The sequence below is a fragment of the Pseudorasbora parva genome, chromosome 24 (genome assembly GCF_024679245.1).
Source record: "Pseudorasbora parva isolate DD20220531a chromosome 24, ASM2467924v1, whole genome shotgun sequence".
In the NCBI taxonomy this organism is placed as follows: Eukaryota; Metazoa; Chordata; class Actinopteri; order Cypriniformes; family Gobionidae; genus Pseudorasbora; species Pseudorasbora parva.
Genome location: NC_090195.1, coordinates 32,459,679 through 32,482,618, shown reverse-complemented (window position 1 = coordinate 32,482,618; position 22,940 = coordinate 32,459,679). Strand labels below are relative to the sequence as shown.

The 22,940-nt window shown below is 39.3% G+C and overlaps 2 protein-coding genes across 3 annotated transcripts in view; both read right to left on the bottom strand.

Annotated features, from left to right (window-relative positions):
* The window catches only part of nck1b (NCK adaptor protein 1b), a 72,590-nt gene extending 69,802 nt beyond the window's left edge, over positions 1–2,788 (bottom strand). The window contains exon 1 of the mRNA XM_067435060.1: positions 2,607–2,788. The gene's annotated coding sequence lies outside the window, so the exon portion shown is untranslated. The remainder of the gene's footprint in view (positions 1–2,606) is intronic.
* Positions 2,789–9,559: 6,771 nt separating this feature from the next.
* On the bottom strand, positions 9,560–22,704 carry slc35g2b (solute carrier family 35 member G2b). 2 transcript variants are annotated; one of them, XM_067435308.1, is made up of 2 exons: positions 22,387–22,704; positions 9,560–11,035 (listed from the first exon to the last, which is right to left on the bottom strand). In XM_067435308.1, exon 2 carries the CDS (start codon positions 11,013–11,015, stop codon positions 9,771–9,773), a length of 1,245 nt encoding a protein of 414 aa, XP_067291409.1. In that variant the 5' UTR covers positions 11,016–11,035; positions 22,387–22,704; the 3' UTR covers positions 9,560–9,770. The 2 variants fall into 2 exon arrangements, with proteins under 2 accessions (XP_067291409.1, XP_067291408.1); XM_067435307.1 differs by having other exon boundaries at positions 22,284–22,696.
* Positions 22,705–22,940: the final 236 nt, after the last annotated feature.

The window sequence follows — 22,940 nt, the reverse complement described above, 5'->3', positions numbered from 1 at the left end:
CGGCGGGCAAATTAACAGGGACACTAAAAACAGCCTTCTCTAATCTCGGTTGATAGCGCGGTTCTTGAGGTCACGGGCAAGTGTATTTACATAGAAACCAATGTGAATACATTAAGATTTAAATTCAGGCACAAAAAATAATCTATGCATGACCTGTAATTTTTTTCGAATCTTAATATGAGGAGGGCGCTCTCACAGAAAGTCCAAAAGTGGATTCGTAGAAGTAATATCCAGTCACGCTGGAGCTGCAGCTGAAGATAAACAATCGTTATGATGATGAAACGTGACGACGACAATCAGACGATTGCGACAATATATGCTTTATGTGTGTTTTTCAAGTCATCTCAATGTAGGCTATTTATTGACAATAAAGTGAATTTATTGACAATCATATGAATAATGCAGCTTTTAATGTTTAGTATCTTCTGCTCACCAAGGCTGCATTTATGTAATGAAAAATAGTTAAAACAGTAATATTTTGAAACATTATTACAAATTAAAACAGCTTTTTTCCTATGTGAATATATAGTAATTTATTCCTGTGATCAAAGCTGTATTTATCATCATTACCCCAGTCTTCAGTGTCACATGATCCTTCACTAATTATTCTCATATGAGGATTTCATAATCAAGAAGTATTTATGATTATTATCTGTGTTGAAAACAGTTGTGCTGCTTAAAAATGTTGTGGAAACCATGATAGCCTACATGTTATTTTTCAGGATTCTTTAATGAATAGAAAGTTCAATGGACAGCATTTATTAAATAAATTATTATCTAATTTGCAATATTAAAAATATCACTTGTAATCAATTTAATGCATGTCTGATCAATAAAAGTATTAATTTCACTCTTTTTTAATTTTTACCACAAATGTTTAGATGGTTTCCACAAAAATTAAGCAGCACAAATGATAATAATCCTAAATGTTTGTTGATCATCAGATCCTCATATGAGAATAATTAGTGAAGGATCATGTGACACTGAAGACTGGAGTAATGATGATAAATTCAGCTTTGATCACAGGAATAAATTACACTTTACTATATATTCACACAGAGAACAGCATGGTTTACATCAGAATATATATTTTTTTACATTGCATAAAATCTGTGGAGTCTTAATGCAGAAGTGTTTTTAGTATATAAACCAATCATAAAATTGGCATAAAAAATAGGAGAATAATATTATAGATATTAATTATTGGTAATTGTTCAGCAGTGTATTTGATATCTTGCCCAATTAAAAGCAAGAGATGCGATAAATTATATTGGTCCAAAAAAAAAATGGTATTATGACATTTCTGTCCCCCTCACTTCTGAAAAGATGGCTACGCCCCTGGTAGGGGCTAACTAGTTGGAATCAAATTTTCATTTGTAATTATCAAAAAACTTATTAAAGGATAAAATGGTATCATTATTTCTTACAATTTGGTAACAGGGCTGAATGGAGGAGCTTGACACAGTACACTAAATATTCTTACACATTTACTTGAGAAGCAAAATTACTTAGTTATTATGTTTTTTGATGACAATAGTAAGATTTTCCTTACACCGTTGTCAGCCCTTTTTAATAATATCTTATGTCAGTTTGCTTCTCACGTAAACTAATTTAAGAATGTTTAGATATTGGTAATGGAAAACATAAAATACTAAGTAAGAAACCCATCTCGCGTTCCTTAAAATTATGAATGTTAAGAATTAAGAAACATTTCTATACAGAATAATCAGTAGACAAATAAATATAATCTCATTCCAATGTCTTAACAACAACTTTTCGTTTTTAATTTTATGTTAAATCACATATTATTATAATGTTTAGTGTCCTTTATTCATGGAGCGTTTCATTCAGCCTTTTGTCATCTTGATCTGCCTGGAACTTCTGCGTTTGCTGAGAAATCTCGCACAAATTTGATTGCAACTCACAGTTTGATGTAAAAGTAATGAAAGAAAACATCAGGCACTCTAACATTTCATTCAATATAACACAGTTGAATTATAAAGACTCACAAAGCAACTTTTCACACAGCTTTCAGCTAATTAAATCTAGTGTCCTATGTGGTGCTGTCTTGATAACAGTTGCATAATATATAACGTTATTAGCATGCAGTATAAAATCATTATCTTAAATCAGATAATAACAATCTAAACAGATGTCAGTCAAAATGCAATGGACACTGAGCCAAAAACAGCCTTTTACTTTAACAAAGACCCCTATGATGCTAACAACTCTGCATTGTGGTTACACTGTATTTCAATGTAAATGCCATACTGGCCTGTTGAATCTAAATCTATAGGAGTTTGTGTATGATTCATGCTTTCAATATGAATCATTATCAGGCCACTTTCCAACATTTTCTTATTAAATCTATGAAGGTAATGCAGTGTGTCCAGTAAATCACAGTGAGGCCTGACCACAGCCTTTACAGGACCCCTTTACAATTACTCTGATGTATCAATGACACATTTCTAGGATTGTTTCTTTCCTCTTATATTTCTAACGTTATGACGAGAATAATTCCTAACCAGTAGACCAACCGGATTTATTGCTTTAGCTCTATGCGCTACAATCAGCCCGAGAACTCTCATAAATATCTGTCATCTTACCCTTAAATGATCCGATGTGCAGCCCTGCCTCCCGTGTATCCAGCACACACTCGATGATCGCCACTATTTAGATCACAGGCGTGTTTTTCAGCTACATATTCGCTGATGGGTTCACGGGAAGGGTTTTCTGTATCCAGCGTGAGAACTGCGGTTCTACTCACCGCACTGCTGCGCTATCTAACCTGCTGAAGAAGACGGGGCTGTCTAAGAGCGTACTCGCTTACCCATTGGTTAACCGAACGCAATCTAATTGCTCATTGGTCAGTGCACACGTCCATCAATTGTCATCCCGGGCTTGTCCCGAAACTCCCAAAATTATATTATATTATATTATATTATATTATATTATATTATATTATATTATATTATATTATATTATATTATATTATATTATGTTATGTTATGTTATGTTATGTTATGTTATGTTATGTTATATTATATGTTATTATATTATATTTATTATATTATATTATATTATATTATATTATATTATATTATATTATATAAAAAAGATAATGTGTGGTAGGACTTTTTAATCAAGTTTTACACAAACTTTTGGAGTTTACTGTCTGTAAAAACAAAAAGGACCATCTGACATTTTTTATTTGACTAATCATTCCATTTTTAATGTTGACAATATAATAGAAAAACTTTGTATTAAAGGTAGGGTAGGGGATTTTTTTTTTTTTTTTTTTTTTTTTTTGAGAGGCTAGCAATAGCGAGCTAGCTTTGAAAGCATAAGATCCTAAAGCCACGCATCCTTCAAAACACATGAATGCGCACTGCAGGGAGCAAACTTTGGCCCTGTACCAAATGGCACACTTCCTCTGCACTTTCGGCCTTGTGGACATACAATGGCCGCTGCATGCGCGTGTCTTTTAATTCTGTTAAGTCAAGACTGTAGAGTGTCCCATTCATCATTTAAGCTTAAAGGGTTAGTTCATCCAAAAATGAATGACTCACCCTAATGTCGTTCCACACCCGTAAGACCTCTGTTAATCTTCCGAAGACACTTTAGGATATTTTATATTTAGTTTGAGAGCTTTCTGTCTCTCTATTAAAAACATATGCACAGTATGCTGTCCCTTTCCAGAAAGGGAATAAACATCATCAAAGTAGTCCATACGTGACATCAGTTGTTAGAATCTCTTGAAGCATCGAAAATACATTTTGGTCCAAAAATAACAAAAACTACGACTTTATTCAGCGTTGTCTTCTCTTCCTGTTTGTTTTCAATCCGCAAACAAAGGCTGTGTATCATTTTGTTAAATTTCGAAGGCTGTAAGTATACAGAGTGTCCTCAATCAGAATTAAACGAGACGTCCTTTGTAGGACACACAGGCAGGAAGTATCACGTTGTATCAAGTTCAGCCTTGTTGCGCTCTCACGCCATATGAATGAAAATTATTTATAACTTAAAAATGACTATGAAATGTTTCTTGTCTTGACAGCAATACTGTTCTAAACGTTTAAAAAGCACCAAACAGTTGTATTCCTGTTTACCACACCTGTGTTTGAGGTATTAGAGCTTTAAAAACAAGCTTGAACTACTTACATTTAAACCACACCTGCTTACATGTATATCTGGCGGTGGTGCGGTTTTTTGCACAAAAAAATAAAATGGTTGTTAACGGTGACGCAAAGAATTGTGGGTTAGCTCCAGCCGCTAAGGATACACCTCGTGCACACTCCGAAATCCTGTGAAAGAAGGGCGCATTCGAAGGTCGCATTTGGAGTGTCCTACTCACTTTTTTGAAATGAGACGGCTTTATGACGTATGCAGCCTTCAAATGCGACATCCGGAGGACGCAGCTTTCCGAAATGAGACACAGCTAAAGATTCGAATGGTTATGAATCAGTGAATCGATTCGGAATTCGGATCGCCAATGTCACGTGATTTCAGCCGTTTGGAGGTTTGACACGTGATCCGAATCATGAATCAATACGCTGATTCATAACCGTTTGAATCTTTGTTCGCGGATTTAAAACAAACGCCAAAGAGAAGACAATGCTGAATAAAGTATATTTTTTTGTTATTTTTGGACAAAACATTTTTTTTCTATGCTTCAAGAGACTCTAATTAACCCACTGTCACATATGGACTACTTTGATGATGTTTTTATTCCCTTTCTGGACGTGGACAGTATAGTGTGCATACACTTAGATACACTTTCAGACTAAATATAAAATATCTTAAACTGTGTTCCGAAGATGAAAGGAGGTCTTAAGGGTGTCGAATAACATTAGGGTAAGTAATTGTTGAAATTTTTTTCATTTTTGGGTGAACTAACTCTTTAAAGTAGGGTGCTCGTGATCGCCCCCATTGCGCTCTTCAGCTGAGCCCACAAGTTTACAAGTTACCAGAAGCTACTTCTACCCAGCAGTCAAAGCGGCATTTACGTTGTATATATATATATATATATATATATATATATATATATATATATATATATATATATATATATATATATATATATATTTATATATATATATATATATATATATATATACAAATAAATACATTGACCACTTAACTAAGTGATTGCTAATGTGAAGAGACTTTCCACCAGCATAACAAAAAAAAAAAAAAAATTCTGGAATTCAAATCACCTGCCTTTAAAGGTGCACTCTGATGGCGCTCCGTAAAGCATTTTGTCCGTTAAGGGCTACTGTAGAAATGGCAGTGCAAAATGGCGACTTCACTATAAGGGGACCCGCGGTGTTTGGAGATTCTATGGTAATAAAAACATAACGGTTCATAATGTAAGGTCTTTAGACACAACTGAAAACATAGTTGTATATACATTACTGTCAATATATACTCATAAATACTACACACTGCACCTTTAAATTAGAGAAATAAAAGCAGACATCCCAAATGTTTTAACCAAATTGTACCCTACATGATAAGATCACAGGATGCATTGTGTATAAAATGACCAACCTTCTGAATTTGCAATCACCTTATCTCAAAACGAACCTGAATGAGTTACACTGATATGACCATATTCAAAGTCCCTCACGCATGGCTGATAGAGCCATTAGATGTGTGCTCAACACGCTGCAGGATGCAATCTGTTTCCTGTCCTAACAGATGGACTTTACTGTACCAACCCTGCTTTCTCCTGTCCATATGAAACTGTCGACAGAATCTAGCATCCTCACACTTTCGATATCCCTCAGTACAATGAGAGAGAATCAGTGGTCTGAGCTCTCGATTCAGCTAAATGTTATGTCACTCAGTGGACTCATTTGACTTCATGTAAAAATTGTAATATTACCTGTTCTATTTATACAGTTTATTCTCTTTCAAAATACTCAAACTAACCAAAAAACACACCCTAAGTCATATAAAGCATTGCAATAGCCTATCTTTAAATACGGTGCACGTGTTGTAGTAGACTATTTTTATGGTGCTTTTTTGGTCCGTTTTAGAGGTTGACAAACTGTATTGAAAAGAGCTGTGTAAAGATTGGGTTTTTTTTTTTTTTTTTTTTTTGTATTCCAAAAAACAAACCAAAAAAATGTTGTGAATGTGCAGCTGAGTAAAGATTCTGTGTGAACTATTCCTCTAAAGAGAAAAATGTCTCTGAAGTGCCACCTTGTGGAACACTGAATAAATCGCATGCTCTGCCATTTAAAAGATTTATTACAAAAAAAATATCTCTAGGCCCTGCCAACCAACCGAGCAGCGATTCATCATGACCACAGCTTTCATATGCCTGAGGGAAACTATGATTACTTTGATCTGAAATATAACCTTTGCGGTGAGGTATAAACAAAAAGGAATACCACTGAAAATGAAGCTGGTGTAGATCAGCTGGGGTTATTTCGAGTAGGAGATTCTACCACAGACCATCAACCTGATGACAGTTATATATATTGTATTTAGAGGCTTTTTAATGCCTTTATACTATAGGAAGCTGTTGGGGAGATAGATGGAGAATCAGATTGAAAGAACACAATGTAAATCATGATTAAATAATATCAGATATTTTTCAGATAGGAGTCGAATAAGTTCAATGTAGCTTTGTTTCTGTAGTGCTGCCTGGCTCACATGGACAAAAACTTCCTCTGTGCACCAATAATACATCATCTGTGGTTGCGTAACCTTATCAAAGGAGGGTTTCTTTCAAATCTGATGAGATTAAAAGACAAAAAAAATACCATGACGCCTCATTCAAAAGCATGAATTCCCCATTACTCAGGAAGAGATTGTATAGATCTCCTTGGTATAGCGAGACAGAATTGAAGAAAATCGATGCAGGTTCGTTTATAACATTTTGGCATGGTTTTTTATTTATTTTAGATAGCCTATATGAATAGCCTATATGAATATTTTTAATCCAACCAAAAGGTCAGATTAGAGCAGTTGTTCTTGAATTGTGGGTCGTGACCTGAAAAGTGGGTAGGAAATGGCCTGACAAAACAATTGTAAATAAAATCATATCATATAATTGAATTTGTACCAAAATACTGTTTGATGTAATGCATGGCTTTTAATTGTCTTTTTATAAATAGTCCGAATTTATTCTGCTATCGTCTATAAATAAATATATTATATATATTATAAATATATATATATATATATATATATATATATATAGAGAGAGAGAGAGAGAGACAGAGAGAGAGAGAGAGAGAGAGAGAGAGAGAGAGAGAGAGAGAGAGAGAGAGATACAATCATGCAGTTTAGCAGAAAAAAGCAGAATCTGCAGACTGAGAATCAATTTCGAGAGTAAATCCTGCATTTATATGTGGAAAGACACTCAGAAAAGCAATTTCACTAAATTTTCACTCAGAAAGACACTCAGAAAAGCAATTTCACTAAATTTTCACTCAGAAAGACTCTCAGAAAAGCATTTTCGAGAGTAAATCCTGCATTTATATGTGGATATGGGCCTATGTATTAAAGCGTGTATATATGTGGCCGTTTGACAAGAATGGAAAACAAAAGTTTTATTCAAATTCAGAATATATTATAGGCCTATTATATATATATATATATATATATATATATATATATATATATATATCCATCCATCCATCCATCCATCATCTTCCGCTTATCCGGGGCCGGGTCGCGGGGGCAACAGTCTAAGCAGAGACGCCCAGACTTCCTTCTCTCTGGCCACTTCCTCCAGCTCCTCCGGGGGCACCCCGAGGCGTTCCCAGGCCAGCCTGGAGACATAATCCCTCCAGCGTGTCCTGGGTCTTCCCCGGGGCCTCCTCCCGGTGGGATGTGCCCGGAACACCTCCCTGGGAAGGCGTCCAGGGGGCATCCGAAATAGATGCCCGAGCCACCTCAGCTATATATATATATATATATATCCTAGACAGCAAAGAGCGCTTCCTTTATAATCATTAAAAGCTGTCACATTTATTCAATGAAAGCAATCTCACAAAGTTCAGTTATTAATCAGTAACAATGTTACGCAATTAATCTCTTATTTGCATAATGTCTACACTTTGTTGGAGAGGATTAGCACAGGACAAAACTCTAGCGGTGAGTGGATTCTAACTTCAACACTTGTGATTGGCCATTGCGTTCAAGACATCAACAAACATGTCTGTGATTGGCTAAATTACTCACCAAAGTGAAAACACGTTGGAAATTGGATCATTTGCTGCACTGGATCTTTTGCCAACTCTTTTTCAGACAGCTTTTCCCTCTAAAAGCAGTCAGTAGCAGAAGCAGCAGGTGGCAGGGGTATGACTGAGAAAATGACACGCTATTATCACGTTCATCTTGCTTGGTCTGGAGGGGGGCACAAGGATGTCCATGGTCAAGCATCCCCGGGGCATACCCTCTATACAGTCGGCCAACTTACTGAGGTAAACAATGATAATCTTTATCTTTACAACATCGGACACGCAAAGGTAATTCATATGATTATACTTTTGCTTGACTGCGTTAACAAATAGCTAATAATGTGCCTTCTCAGTCTGCGTTCAGTACAGTTCATATTCTTAGAAACACTAGTTTGAAAAACTTAGCACATTTGTAATATACATCATATACATAATTCACCCGCTATGTTGCTAAATGTACACGATTTTTCATATAAACAGAAAGATATGCTGAGATAATCTGCTTCTCTTGAGACTCCGTCCACTGCTTTAGAGAATAGTTAATGATATGCTAAATCCCGCCCACACGTTGACCTGATTGGTTACAAGGTAGTTTGCGTCAGAAGCACCAGTGATTTCAAAACGCATTTTTGAGGTTGGGTGCGTCTCAATCAGCTCCCTAGTTCAGTAGTCAGGGCACTGATCAGGGAGTCAGCCCATTGACTTATGTCCTGATCAGTGCCCTGACTAGTGAACTAGGGAGCTGATTGAGACGCAGGGGTTGTCTTTGGTTCACTGCGGTTTTAAAAATAAGATACTTAACAATAGTGTTAACATGAATTTGCACATGGTTTGTCTTAAAGCATATTAAAAACACCACATAGACATATAAACTACATTAAAAACTTGATTTTCACTACAAAGGGACTTTATAGAAATTAATTTTTATTCTGCAAGTATGCGTTAAATTGATCAAATATATGCTGTTCTTTCCCAATGTTTTTCCATTATTCTTATACTGTTCTCTTTCAACTTTTAATCAGTAATAAGTAAATGAAAAACAACCATTATGAATTGTAATAATATTTCAAAATAGTACTGCTTGTATTGTATTTTGACTAACTAAATGTTGCCTTGGTAAGCAGAAGAAACTTATATAATTAATATAATGCATTATCATTTTGGTTGGATCAGTAAAATCTGGGTAAACCAGCTGAGTATACCACTTCAATATTAAAAACAAAAAGTTTGTTTCGTTAAAAATTACAATGCTGCAGTCTGAGTTATCTGTCAGAGTATCCAATCCCACTGTTTACAGATTTAGACTGTGTACTCTTACTTCAGTGACACTCGGAAAGAAAATCAATGCTATCAGAGGGGAGCACAATGGATCACTGTTTATTTTCACACATCAACAGTTAGCAAAGACATTACACCAATGGCACTCTTCCAATGACACGAGTCGAAATAAATGCCGAAGATCCAGACATTCAATGATTGCACATTTGTAAGAGAAGGGGGCTGGGAAACACTGCACACACACACACATATACATGCCCCCTCATGCGCTCAAGTACACACACATCGACGCGCTCATTTGATCGGCGAGTCCAGAATCTCCTGGTAATCTTGTCGGATGGCTCGGCTCACCCTGTAAAGCTTGAGACCCGTCAGGACGAACACGCTGACCATGATAACCAGCGCTCCGAAGACGTCGTACACGGACGGGACCATTCTCAACACGATAAGCTGAAGAAACATGGCTACCACGATCTCCAGATGCTGCACGGTGCTGACCAGAGCGGGGTGGAACTTGTTGAGGGCGTAGTAGACACCCAGAAACGCCACGGTGGAGCAAATGCAGATTCCCGTAAGGTAGCCCCACGTCTCGCCGTCCAAGGGAATGATGGGTTCTTGCATGATGAACATAGTTGACGCCCCCCATACGGTTCCCGTCCAGCCAAACGTAAAGAGCGCCGCCCACATGCTGACACGCTCTTTGATGGCTCGGTACACAATCATAGACAGGGCAGCAGTCAGACCTGCCATTACAGTCATCGTGTAGCCAAACGCTTCTTTCCAGAATCCCAGAGGGGAATTTTCCTCGTCGGCGATGTTGGGGATCATCACGAGGCACAGTCCGAAGAGACTACCTACGACCGCCACTACGTCCGTGTAACCAAGCCGCTCATCTAAGAGCAAGAAGGCCAGAATGGCGCTGAAAACCGTGGTGGTCGCCCGCCACATGATGGTGCCATTGCTGGGTGGAACGATGGCGAAGGACGTGTACGCGCACGTGATGGAGATGACATTGCAAACCCCGTAGAAGAACAAACGCAGTCGATAGCCCTTCGGCCCGAAGGGAGCCTCTTTGTAATAGAGGACCACCAGTATGGACAACACTTGGATCACCGAGCGGATGAAGATGAGCTCTAATGATGGCACTTTGGAGCGGTCGGCCGCCAGGCGTGTAATCAGAGCCACGCAGCCGTGTGCAATAGCCGCCCCGAAAAGGGCACCCCATGTGACACGCGAGGCCAGGACCGAGGCCTCCCCGAAACTCGCCAGCTGCCCGCCGACCCCTTTCTCTCTCTGCTCGGCCTTGGGACGAGAATCCATAGTGCCGAATAAAGTCCTGCCTTGACTGCTTTCTGACACCAGTCTCTTGCTCGGGTTGTTGTCCATGAACGAGCTGAAGTCCTCAAAGGACGGAGCGTCATCGTATCCCTCTTCGCCCGGCTGGGGGAAATGCGTGGCGTATTTCACCGTGACGGTGTTGGGGTGAATTTTAACCCTCTTTTTGGAGCCGTACTGCTGCCTTGTGGGGGACGGATCCATTTTCTTCAGCTACAGAAGAGCTGGGAAACACACAAAAATCAGAGAATTAACAGACGGTGTAAACACATGCAAATGTGTGAAAACAGAAAATATATTGGCTTCCTCATTTCCTCGCCTCTCGTCCACCGGCCCGTGACCTGTGCTGCGTTCCACTCCACTATTAGACATGCACTTGCAAACTTCCCTAAGCACTTCTCCTCGGGGGAATCCCTACCGCCATTTTGAAGTGTGTTCCACTTCTTGAAGTGGACAAGGGAAGTTTATATGGACAGACCCTTGCTCCCATGATTTTGACCGACTTCATATGTACACTTCAGGCAGCTTCATATACCACAATGCAACTGTGACGTCACAAGATAACACGTTTAATTTAGCCCACCACAAACAACTCTATATTTTTTATATTTTTAAAAACATTTAAAACAACCCAAATACACCTATATACATATAGAATGCTGCATTAACACTCCATAGTGGGTTCCAAGTGATCAAGGGCTTAGCGCGTTCCAGTTCAGCCCATTGCGAATGTAACAGGATTAGGTGATTGACAGCAGTGCCCACCAATCAGCAATCAGTATTGTCCTATTTAAAGGCTGATTGGTTGTTACCTGGGATGCGTCACGTCCATTTTTCCCCTTTGTTGTGCTGTTTCGTCAATGTCTGGAGTGTAACTGAGTGCTGGTGTTTTGTCGTGCGGCTAGCTGAAATCTGAGTCCTTTGTGTCTGCCGAGTCTGTCTGTTCACCTCTCAGGTATGATTTCCCGCACCCCATTGTGTTTTTAGTGGGTATGACTGTGACAAACCTGTTCTTCTAACGTGGTTTAGTGTGTGTAAGATCTCGACGGATGCTCCCTCTCGTTTTACGCTGTAATAGTGTGCTGTCGTCGCCGCGCTGTTAATGCGCTACTGTATCCGGTTGCGCAGACGAATCTTAAACTATGCTAACTAAAGGGGGACTGCTTGTCTGATTTGTTGTATTGGTACCCTGCTTTTTGGTTTGTTTGGGAGGCCTGGGTAGCTCTCTTCGTTTTTAGAAGAGGTCAACCAGTCCTCTGGTTTTCTTTGTTTTTGATTTTTCATTGTTTCTGATGCAGCTCAATGTGTGTATCTTGTTGAGTATTGCTATAATCCATTCCTGTGATTAAACTCTTTGATAATAAGGTCATTGTTGCTCTTCCATGTTCTCCCTGCTTTTCTACCATTTTATGTGAGGAGCGGCTGCATTAGTTTTGATTCATATTTTTGTCTAAAGTTTATTTTTAATGTGTTTTCATTTTTTTTACTGCAGGAGCTGAGGTCCCATGGGTGGATGGTTCTTCCTTGTGGTGGTGGTTCTTCATCGTGTGCGGTGTACACCTTTGAGTATTTGCTAGTGTGACTAGAGTGCACGGGTGTGTGTGCGTGGAAGTGTGCTCTTGTAGAACCACCATCTCCATTGATTCCCGCCATTGGGAGCCTCAGCCCTGCTGGTATTTGTTTTGTTTATATGTATATGATTATTATTTAAGCTGTTTCTTTATTTTTTTTTGTATTTTGTTTTCCTTTCTTTGAAGTGGGGACCTGCATGTTTTGTGCTTAAATTTTAAACTCTTTTTGTAATAAACAATTGTGGTATTTTTGTACTTTACTCACGTCTCTTGCTTGCTTTTTTATGAGGGAATCGAACTTGTGTGCTTTACTTCATTATTAAGTGGTTTTAAGTATTTTCCCTGGGGTTATTCCTTGGGGTGGCGTAGTCGGATCTTCTTATTAGTTGACATAAATTTACACTGCTCCTGCCACAATCTGGCGTAGTCGGCAGGGTTCCCTCTTGTGTAGTATAGAGATGTGAGTTTTGTATATTTGTTTTTTTGTGTTGTTTTTTGTTAGGAGCCAGACAACAGCAGTCCCTCTTTGCGTGTGCAAGTGCAGATATGGAGGACGAATTGTGAGTTAAGTCAATGGCTGGGTGCGAGAGGCCCAGACTTGTATGTGGTGTCACCATCTGTCTGCAGCTGATCAGGCTCCTTTCTTTAAAACATTTTTTTTTTTAATTTGATCTTTTGGAACGAGAGGGAGGATCCGTATTAAATTGTTCAGGTATTGCGTGAATTGTACGGTTGTACAAAGTCTTATGTGGCGCTCCGGGAGTCGTTTTTCTAGAGGACAACAGGATGGGGAGATGCTAGTGGAGTTCTCCTGGGTCCTGGTTAGTCTTCTGGAAAAAGTTAAAATTTGGTCATCTCATGGCATGCCAAACGCCGAAATGTTGCTAAGAGACCAGTTTGAGCATTTTAACGATTGTGCACTTTAGCGAGAACTTGAGCAATTTGTGCATCAGCAACCCACTGCCACATTGTTTGACATTCACAGCGATGCTCTTCGTTGGGAAAGAGAGGGCATGCCTTGGGGGAGGGGGGTACGTGATCGCAGTCCATGTCATATTCCCAGGTGACATGAGGAAGAAATGTGTTGAATGAGTGACCAGTCTTCATGAGTCATGTTAGGCTGAGGTCATAATCCATGTCATATTCCCAGGTGACATGAGGAAGAAATGTGTTGAATGAGTGACCAGTCTTCAGGAGTCATGGTAGGCTGAGGTTGCAGTCCATGTCATATTCCCAGTTGGCATGAGGAACCCGTGTATTGAATGAGTGACCAGTCTTCGTGAGTCATGGTAGGCTGAGGTTGCAGTCCATGTCATATTCCCAGTTGGCATGAGGAACCTGTGTATTGAATGAGTGATCAGTCTTCGTGAGTCATGGTAGGCTGAGGTTGCAGTCCATGTCACATTTCTAGTTGGCATGAGGAACCCGTGTATTGAATGAGTGACCAGTCTTTGTGAGTCATGTTAGGCTGAGGTCATAATCCATGTCATATTCCCAGTTGGCATGAGGAACCTGTGTATTGAATGAGTGTTCAGTCTTCGTGAGTCATGTTAGGCTGAGGTCATACTCCATGTCATATTCCCAGTTGGCATGAGGAACCTGTGTATTGAATGAGTGATCAGTCTTCGTGAGTCATGGTAGGCTGAGGTTGCAGTCCATGTCACATTTCTAGTTGGCATGAGGAACCTGTGTATTGAATGAGTGACCAGTCTTCGTGAGTCATGTTAGGCTGAGGTCATAATCCATGTCATATTCCCAGGTGGCATGAGGAGTCTTCCTGCAAATGCTGCAGTGGTGAGAAGCACTGGGAGGAGTACGGCAGGTCAGCACTTGAATATGCACCACCTCCCTTGAGCCGTGGGAGCAGGTTCAGTGTCCAGCATTGTGACTAGTGTAGTTGGTACCTTGTTTTGACCTTGGAACTGAGTCCCAGGTGGAATGGTTTGATTCACCGTCGGGGCGACGTTGCAGAAACTTGGGGTGGAATGTAACAGGATTAGGTGATTGACAGCAGTGCCCACCAATCAGCAATCAGTATTGTCCTATTTAAAGGCTGATTGGTTGTTACCTGGGATGCGTCACGTCCATTTTTCCCCTTTGTTGTGCTGTTTCGTCAATGTCTGGAGTGTAACTGAGTGCTGGTGTTTTGTCGTGCGGCTAGCTGAAATCTGAGTCCTTTGTGTCTGCCGAGTCTGTCTGTTCACCTCTCAGGTATGATTTCCCGCACCCCATTGTGTTTTTAGTGGGTATGACTGTGACAAACCTGTTCTTCTAACGTGGTTTAGTGTGTGTAAGATCTCGACGGATGCTCCCTCTCGTTTTACGCTGTAATAGTGTGCTGTCGTCGCCGCGCTGTTAATGCGCTACTGTATCCGGTTGCGCAGACGAATCTTAAACTATGCTAACTAAAGGGGGACTGCTTGTCTGATTTGTTGTATTGGTACCCTGCTTTTTGGTTTGTTTGGGAGGCCTGGGTAGCTCTCTTCGTTTTTAGAAGAGGTCAACCAGTCCTCTGGTTTTCTTTGTTTTTGATTTTTCATTGTTTCTGATGCAGCTCAATGTGTGTATCTTGTTGAGTATTGCTATAATCCATTCCTGTGATTAAACTCTTTGATAATAAGGTCATTGTTGCTCTTCCATGTTCTCCCTGCTTTTCTACCATTTTATGTGAGGAGCGGCTGCATTAGTTTTGATTCATATTTTTGTCTAAAGTTTATTTTTAATGTGTTTTCATTTTTTTTACTGCAGGGGCTGAGGTCCCATGGGTGGATGGTTCTTCCTTGTGGTGGTGGTTCTTCATCGTGTGCGGTGTACACCTTTGAGTATTTGCTAGTGTGACTAGAGTGCACGGGTGTGTGTGCGTGGAAGTGTGCTCTTGTAGAACCACCATCTCCATTGATTCCCGCCATTGGGAGCCTCAGCCCTGCTGGTATTTGTTTTGTTTATATGTATATGATTATTATTTAAGCTGTTTCTTTATTTTTTTTTGTATTTTGTTTTCCTTTCTTTGAAGTGGGGACCTGCATGTTTTGTGCTTAAATTTTAAACTCTTTTTGTAATAAACAATTGTGGTATTTTTGTACTTTACTCACGTCTCTTGCTTGCTTTTTTATGAGGGAATCGAACTTGTGTGCTTTACTTCATTATTAAGTGGTTTTAAGTATTTTCCCTGGGGTTATTCCTTGGGGTGGCGTAGTCGGATCTTCTTATTAGTTGACATAAATTTACACTGCTCCTGCCACACAAAGTTTCCCCCAGTAGTGGACACTCATGCAACGGAAGCAATGACACACATCCGAGAGACATCTTGAAGGACATCTCAGTTCTCTAATGGCATCACGAGGAATGGGGAAGCTTCCAGAGGAGTTATGAATGAGGATACACAGGGGTATCTAAAGCCTAGTTCAGACTGCACGATTTTCAAACTCGTCGGGTCACAGCTCTTTTCACACTGCATGACTATCTGGGGTATCATTCAGTCACTGCTGTGTTCACACTGCACAATGGTTTGACAACAGAGGGGTTCACACTGCATGACTGAACAAGAGGAAGAATCGCCGACAACTCTTCCTATCTCCGGTGCGCAAACTATGTTTCCCAAACACACGTGCGATGTGACACGTAAACAACGCGAGATCACACGTGCGTCAGAACGGAGTTCTCGCGTGAGACTTGGAATTGTTATTAAAAATTATAAACTGCACAAAGTTTGCTTCAAATTGTATGTGTGCTTTTTTGTGGAGAAAAAGAAAAAAGATTATGGCGGAAGAAATTGTTGGAGAGACAGAGGGAGCCAGGATTGTGTTTTGCAAAGACAGTTTGAGGTAAATAAACAATTTTGTAATGTGCTGCTGCTGGATGTGCAAATGTTTGGGCTTTGTTTCTATTTGATAGAATTGTAAATATATCTATTAAAATACTGATATTCTGCTCTATAACTCCTCCCTGAACCTCCTGCTGCCCTGTATCTCACTCTTTCATTGGCTGTCGGTCATCGCTGATGTGATTTTCAGTCAGAACGCTGTTCACACCTATGGTTCACATAACAGGAGTTTGAATCGCCGACAGGTCCAGATATTTAGCATGCCAAATATCTCACAAGCCTCGGCGACTCATCTGCGATTCTCTCTGATGGCGTCTTTGATTATTCACAATGCGTGATTGTCACTCACGTGCATGAGCCTATGATCTTGGGCATTTGTCGGCGATTTCACACAACCTGTCGGCGACTCAAAATCGGGGCAAAAATCAGGCACCAGAACCAGGTGTGAACCAGGCTTTACTGTATGTGTTCAAAAGCCTCCGTGTCCCCCTTTCACATCTGCCACAAAACTTTTCAATTCATGTTCTATCTTTGCAGTTTAAATAAGCCATACATTTCACATATTTCAACAGGGCTTCTTGCTTCATTAATGTTTATTATGAACAAACCTCAGAGCAGACACCTTTGAGGGTAGATGATGGCGTATTGAAGTAATGCTTGAATGATAAACAATAATACAATAAACAAATACGTTTTTCCTTCGATTCCTTTGTCATAGTTTTCTTTCATTGCATCGTAATACAACTGTAAGGGAAATAAGGAAACAAAGATGTATAAATAAGAAGTGAGAAACACCTATTGAGTTCAAGTCGTCCTTTAAAATTAAAAATTCTGTGATTATTTACTCATTCATGTCATTCCAAACCCAGATGATGTAATTTTCCTATAGAACACAAGAAGTTGATTTTTTTTAAATAATCTTCAAAGTTGTGAGGAAATGGAGTTAGTGACATACATCCAAAGCTAACTGAGGGGCGGTTTACACGTCATTGTTTTAACTAAAACCTACTGGAAGTTCATTATTTACAGAACAATGGCATTTTGGGGTCCTGAAAACACAAATGTTTCAAAGTGCAAAGTTTTTGAAAAGGATACCATTATCATCTCTGTGATAACTACAAAAATGCAAATTTGTGCACTCCAACAATTTTTTAAAGGTGCACTATGTAGTATTTTTGTAGTGAAATATCAAAAAACCACCAGGCCAGTGTTATATATTTTGTTCAGTTGAGTTCTTACAATATCACAAATGTTTCCAACTATTTGTAAAATCTGAGAAAATTGTTATGTAACCAAGGAGTCGGGATGTCTGAGGGAGTCGCCTGTCAATTGCATCATATCTGCGTTAGCCTCGGGTTACCGTTTTATTTGGCAGAAGCGTTTTACTCTCACTCCAGTGTGAACAGCAGCCGCTGAGCAAACGCACAGAGTAACGTCATCACATCATTTTAAACGCACTTAAATGTATCTAAAGCCCCGTTTCCACCAAAATAAAAATACGGAAAAAACGAAATAAAAAGTTTACCCATCAGAAAAATTAACTTTCCTCTCTTGTCAACATGAGCGCGGCGCGCGCTGTCACGTCATGTAAGGACACACACTTAAAAGTAATCCGTCAGGTCGTTTACATGGTGAAAAAAAAATAGTAACGAGTATGGAAGAGATTCAAGCTGTGCCGCTTTTGCTGGTTATGTATAGGTTTACTAAAGATGAAATTAACAATGACAGAAAAGAGCACTAATATGGAGATTCAGCAGAATGCAGCATATTCAGAAAGCTTGTAAAGCTAGATTTAAAATGACAATGTATATTATTATCAGCTATTACGGACATTGCACGTGAGTTGGCTGAGACGAACGCGCGCCATCAGACAGAGAGCAAGACTGATATTTACTGAACGTAAACCGAACCTCGCAAAAGACTTTTAAAAATGCTGGTTGAAATAAAAGGCTGCGTGAGCTCAACCAATCAGCATGTTCAGCGCCCAAGTCCCGCCCTCGAAAGTTCCTGAACTTTAAAAAAAGTACTACCTCGCGAGCAGGGCCGTTTGGAGGGGGAAATATTTACCCGGAACTTCATTTAGACCCTGGTTCCTGCGGTCTAAACACACCAAGTACCACCCAAAGTTCCTGGTTCCTGGGTAAAGTTCCTGTGGTGGAAACGGGGCTTAATATGATCAACAGAGCTGCGTTACCTCATACTCATGACCGGAAAAGCGGAAATAGTGCCGGCGACTGTGTCCCGTCATAATAAAAGTCCCGCTGCTCGCGAGCCGTGTGTTTGCGTAACAATCGCTCCAGCGGACTTGCTCAGCTCCTCAACACTCGGTCCTGCATTAATAATCTCACCCATAACCTTGATTTCTACCCGAGGCCTATCCTGATTCTTTTCCACCGGCTGTGAGGTGAAGACCTTGTTTGAATAGGTGCCCTCTAGCAGACAGAAAAGTAATATAGTGTTGCTTTAAGTGATGTGTTATGTAAAAAAAACTTGTATTTGCCACAGTCTGCGTGTACAACACCAACAGATAAAAACAAGCAGAACATAATGTTTAAAACGAGAGCCAGAGTAAATACTTTACATTGTATCAGCATTTTTATATTTAATCAGTACATAAACCAACTATCTGTGAAATGAGACACTTTCTCAAATAGTCAGTATCATATCAAGCAAAGCATCTTAACCGGAAAAGCGCTGCGCTCCCAAAATGTTCTCAAGTGGCAACAGCTAGGTGTTTTCAGCAGAGCGCCTAACGTTTGCAGCTGGCTAAAAACACTTTGGTGGACACACTACCCAAGGATTGTTCAAATATTCAAGTAAAATAGGATTATTTAATTAATTTTGAGTTGAGATTTTTGAGTTCAGTAGGCCTGTATAGTTTCTATACATCGCCATCTACCGGCCAGGCAGCAGAATACAGCGTTTTTAATTGTTTTAAAAGTCTCGCATAAATCACCAGAGAGGTCAAAACATTTTGATTAAACATTACGAGGTAAAAGTATTTAAAACAATTAAGTATACACAGATGAATCATTTACAATCAGCTCTATAGCATGCATATGCAAAATAGGGTGAAATTTCATTAATGCTGTTTTTTTCCTAATTTATAATATTTTTTTTTCCTAACATAAAAGCACATTAAAAGTAGTCCACACTACATTTGCACTATATTCCTAGTTTTCCAAAGCCATTCAATAGTTTTGTGAGAAGAACCGATGGAAATTCAAGTCATGATGTGCTTAACTTTTTTCATAGAACTTTTTTTTTTATATATAAAAATGTAACACTCAAAAGTAACATTCCCTTAAGGTTGACAAAAACATTTTGAATGTTAATAGAACATTCAGGGGGAAGAAAAATCATAACTTAATATGAAAATTAGCACAAAAAAAAATATTTTTTTATTTTTTATGAACCGCTATGACCAAATCATTGAATTAGTTGAATTTGAGAACCAGATCAGAATTTTGTTCAGTTGAATTTGTGTGCTCAGAATCAAGAGGTTCACTGAAAATAACTGGTTTGATTCTCACCATCTGTTGAAAATTGACTTAATAATACACTCACAGGTTGACAACTCAATAAAAGGGAACATTATTGGTGAATAATGACATACATTTTAGTCTATTCCTTATAACTGTATCGTACTTTAACACTTTGACTTTCACCCTTCTTTTTGAGAATATACATGAACATGCACTATCTGAACTTAAAAGGCTGTAATTTAAGAATGCTTTTAGCCTGGATGCCAGCCGAACTCAGCCCTGCCCACAACATTTGAGCTCAGGCGGTTCGGTCTGGACTCGATCCATAGAGGAGTGATTATGCCCAAACAGAAACTGTTCGGACCAATCAAATCATCAGGGCGGGCTTTAGATGGACAGATGATAAACAGTAATGTAATCATCCATCAAAGGCACTTGGTTGAATTAGTTCAAATCCTAAACGGAGAGCTTGTTTGTATCTGCATTCACCGTCACTATTTCTCTCTGAAATGATGATCATCTTGGTAAGTAGTGTATCCTTAAATAGGGGGGGTTCTCCAGAGAAAAATGGCGTTTGGGGGGTAAAATGTGTGTTATTTTGGCAAGGTTGCCCACTAAAATTCGCATTCCTGGGTCTAAATATCGCATAATAGTCGCTTTAACCCTTGGACATGGAAAACAACCCTAGGAAAAAAACGCAGACTTGGCAACACAGCGGAGTAGAGCTCTGTTGACGTTTGTCGGTTTGTTGCTCTGATTGGTTGTAGGTCTGTCCAATTGAGGTCTTTCCTGGTTCGATTGAAACACGTCCCATAATCACAGCCCAGTGGAGCAGTTTCAGACTCATATTCTGACTAGAATTGACTATGACCATCAGGCTAGAATGCTTTGAAATATAGACCTAAATCTTGTTGGAAGAAGATATTTGGCAGATTGTTGCTGAAATTAACGCGATTCAAAAGATGAATGTATGAAAAAGACATTTTCCTGTAACGAATTACAAATTTTCTGTCCAAACATCACTTCTTTCACAAAACACAGCACACATTGAGACATATCGAGACCGTTCGACGATATGTGTTTTGTCAAGATTAGAAAAGATTTTGGTTATAAAGTAGTTCAAATAAATGTTGTACTATGAAACATGACACCGCCCACTTGGGGAGGAGCCCGCTAGAAGAATTTAGAGTATCATTTCCATGGTAGCAACGTCCGATTTCAAAACGGTTTTCACAGGATGAATTTGGAGTTCGTAAGCTTTCAAATGATACCTAATTTATAATAATTACTCAAATATATGACACAAAAAAGGTTCACAATGAACGGTTATTGTATGGGGGGGGGGGGGGGGTCTGCATAAAGATAATTTAAAAATCCTGGTTTTGTGTAACAGCATGGGGTTTGGAATGACGATGAGTAAATAAAGACAGATTTGTAATATCTGATAAAGATAGTGGGTCTATCTTTAACAGCTAAAAATATAAGATTTGTCTTGCCAACTCAAGCTTGCACTGTGGTTTCACAGAAATGCAGAAGAGAATTTTACATAATTCATAACTCGCTGCTTCAATGGTCTCTCTCTCTCTCTCTCTCTCTCTCTCTCTCTCTCTCTCTCTCTCTCTCTCTCTCTCTCTCTCTCTCTCTCTCCCCTACTTCCCCATGTGTAAAGCAATGTCTATATTTAAGTGCTGTAGAGCCTGCTCAGATAAGCAGAATTTAATTCAGTGTGATGGGGTGAAGTTATGTAACGGGGAAGGATGCTACATAGTTGCATTATCAACCTCGAATATAATTAGCATTAATAATACAATTTTTGGATCATGATAAATATGCTTTTGCATGTAAAATAAAATTGATGATGCTTACGGGTCTATTTTTTTTATACATTTCTTCGGAGTGCAAAACAAAAAAACAAGTCTGATTTTACATTGCGAGCAAATAACATTGCCAACCAGCAAATGCCCCACCAGGGGGCAACAATATCAACAATATCCTCCTGATGAGAGCCCACCTATCATGCTCTAACCTCACAACTCGTAAAAATGACATATTATATGATACAGCTATTCGGAATCATAATACATATTGTTTCCGTGGCAGACTGCAGACAGGAAAGATCATGTTGAGAAAAGAAAGGGTGATTTATTGGTGGTCTGGAGGGAGCACAGCCTTTGAACCTGTAATAAATCTCCTGACAAAAAATAGATATGCATTTATTGCATGTGTTATTATTAAAAACGACAGTAAATTAAAAAGAGGGGGGGGGGGGGTGTTGGAGTAGAAACATAGAAAATGTTTTACTAGCTATTTTAATCATCCGCCAACGATCTCTCATGCATGTTTGTATTATTATTTTACATTTATTTGCATGCAATTTCGTGCAAATCTAATAACTGCGATTTTTGCACGCAGCTTGAAATATTTACTCGCACAACATAATTTCGGCATTTCACTACGCGTGCAAACAGTGTTGCGCAAAAGCGCACATGCAGCAGCAGTCAAAACGCGTCATATTTAGGCTATTTCCTCGCTTCTGCAAATATCGTCTCCATATTGCGCATCAAATGCATCAAATCAAGCGGTTTTTACTCACCACGCTTCTTTTAAAGAAAGGATCCGGATGTCTTTAAAGCTCTTGGAAATTAAACATAAGCGTTTTAATTTACTGGCGTCAAGATATAGAGAATTGTGCTTGCCATGTCTCCATCCTCTTCTCATGGACGCGCTGGACGTCTCCAAGGTGCGCGCATCATCCGCGCGATGCTCCACACGCCTCCTGGTGATCGTGTTTCGGCTGGGGTGACAGAGAAAGAGGCGATGCTCCCCTAGACAAACCCCCTTGTTTGCTGTTGATAGCAGAGTGAGGGTGGGGTAGACCATGTGAATACTGCTTCAACCTAACATCATCAGCTTCATCGTCATAAGAAGCACATGCTGAGTTGATCTTATTTCTTAGTAGGAAATAAATGGGCACTGCGCTGCCCCCAGTCTCTCATCTCTTATCAAATGTCGATGAATTATGCTGAATTTAATAAGCCTCCCTAGTACCTCATTTTGCTTATCTACACTTGATTTAAATAAGCCAGGAAAAAAAAAAAAAAACTTTCACACTGATTTAACATCTTTTTAAATGTTAAGCAACATTTCACACTTTTCATGTGGAATTGGTGATAACAGCTTTTAAACAAACGATGAAGCCATGCTCCAGTCAAAGGTAAAACGAGAAGCGATGCAGCAGTAGAATATGACC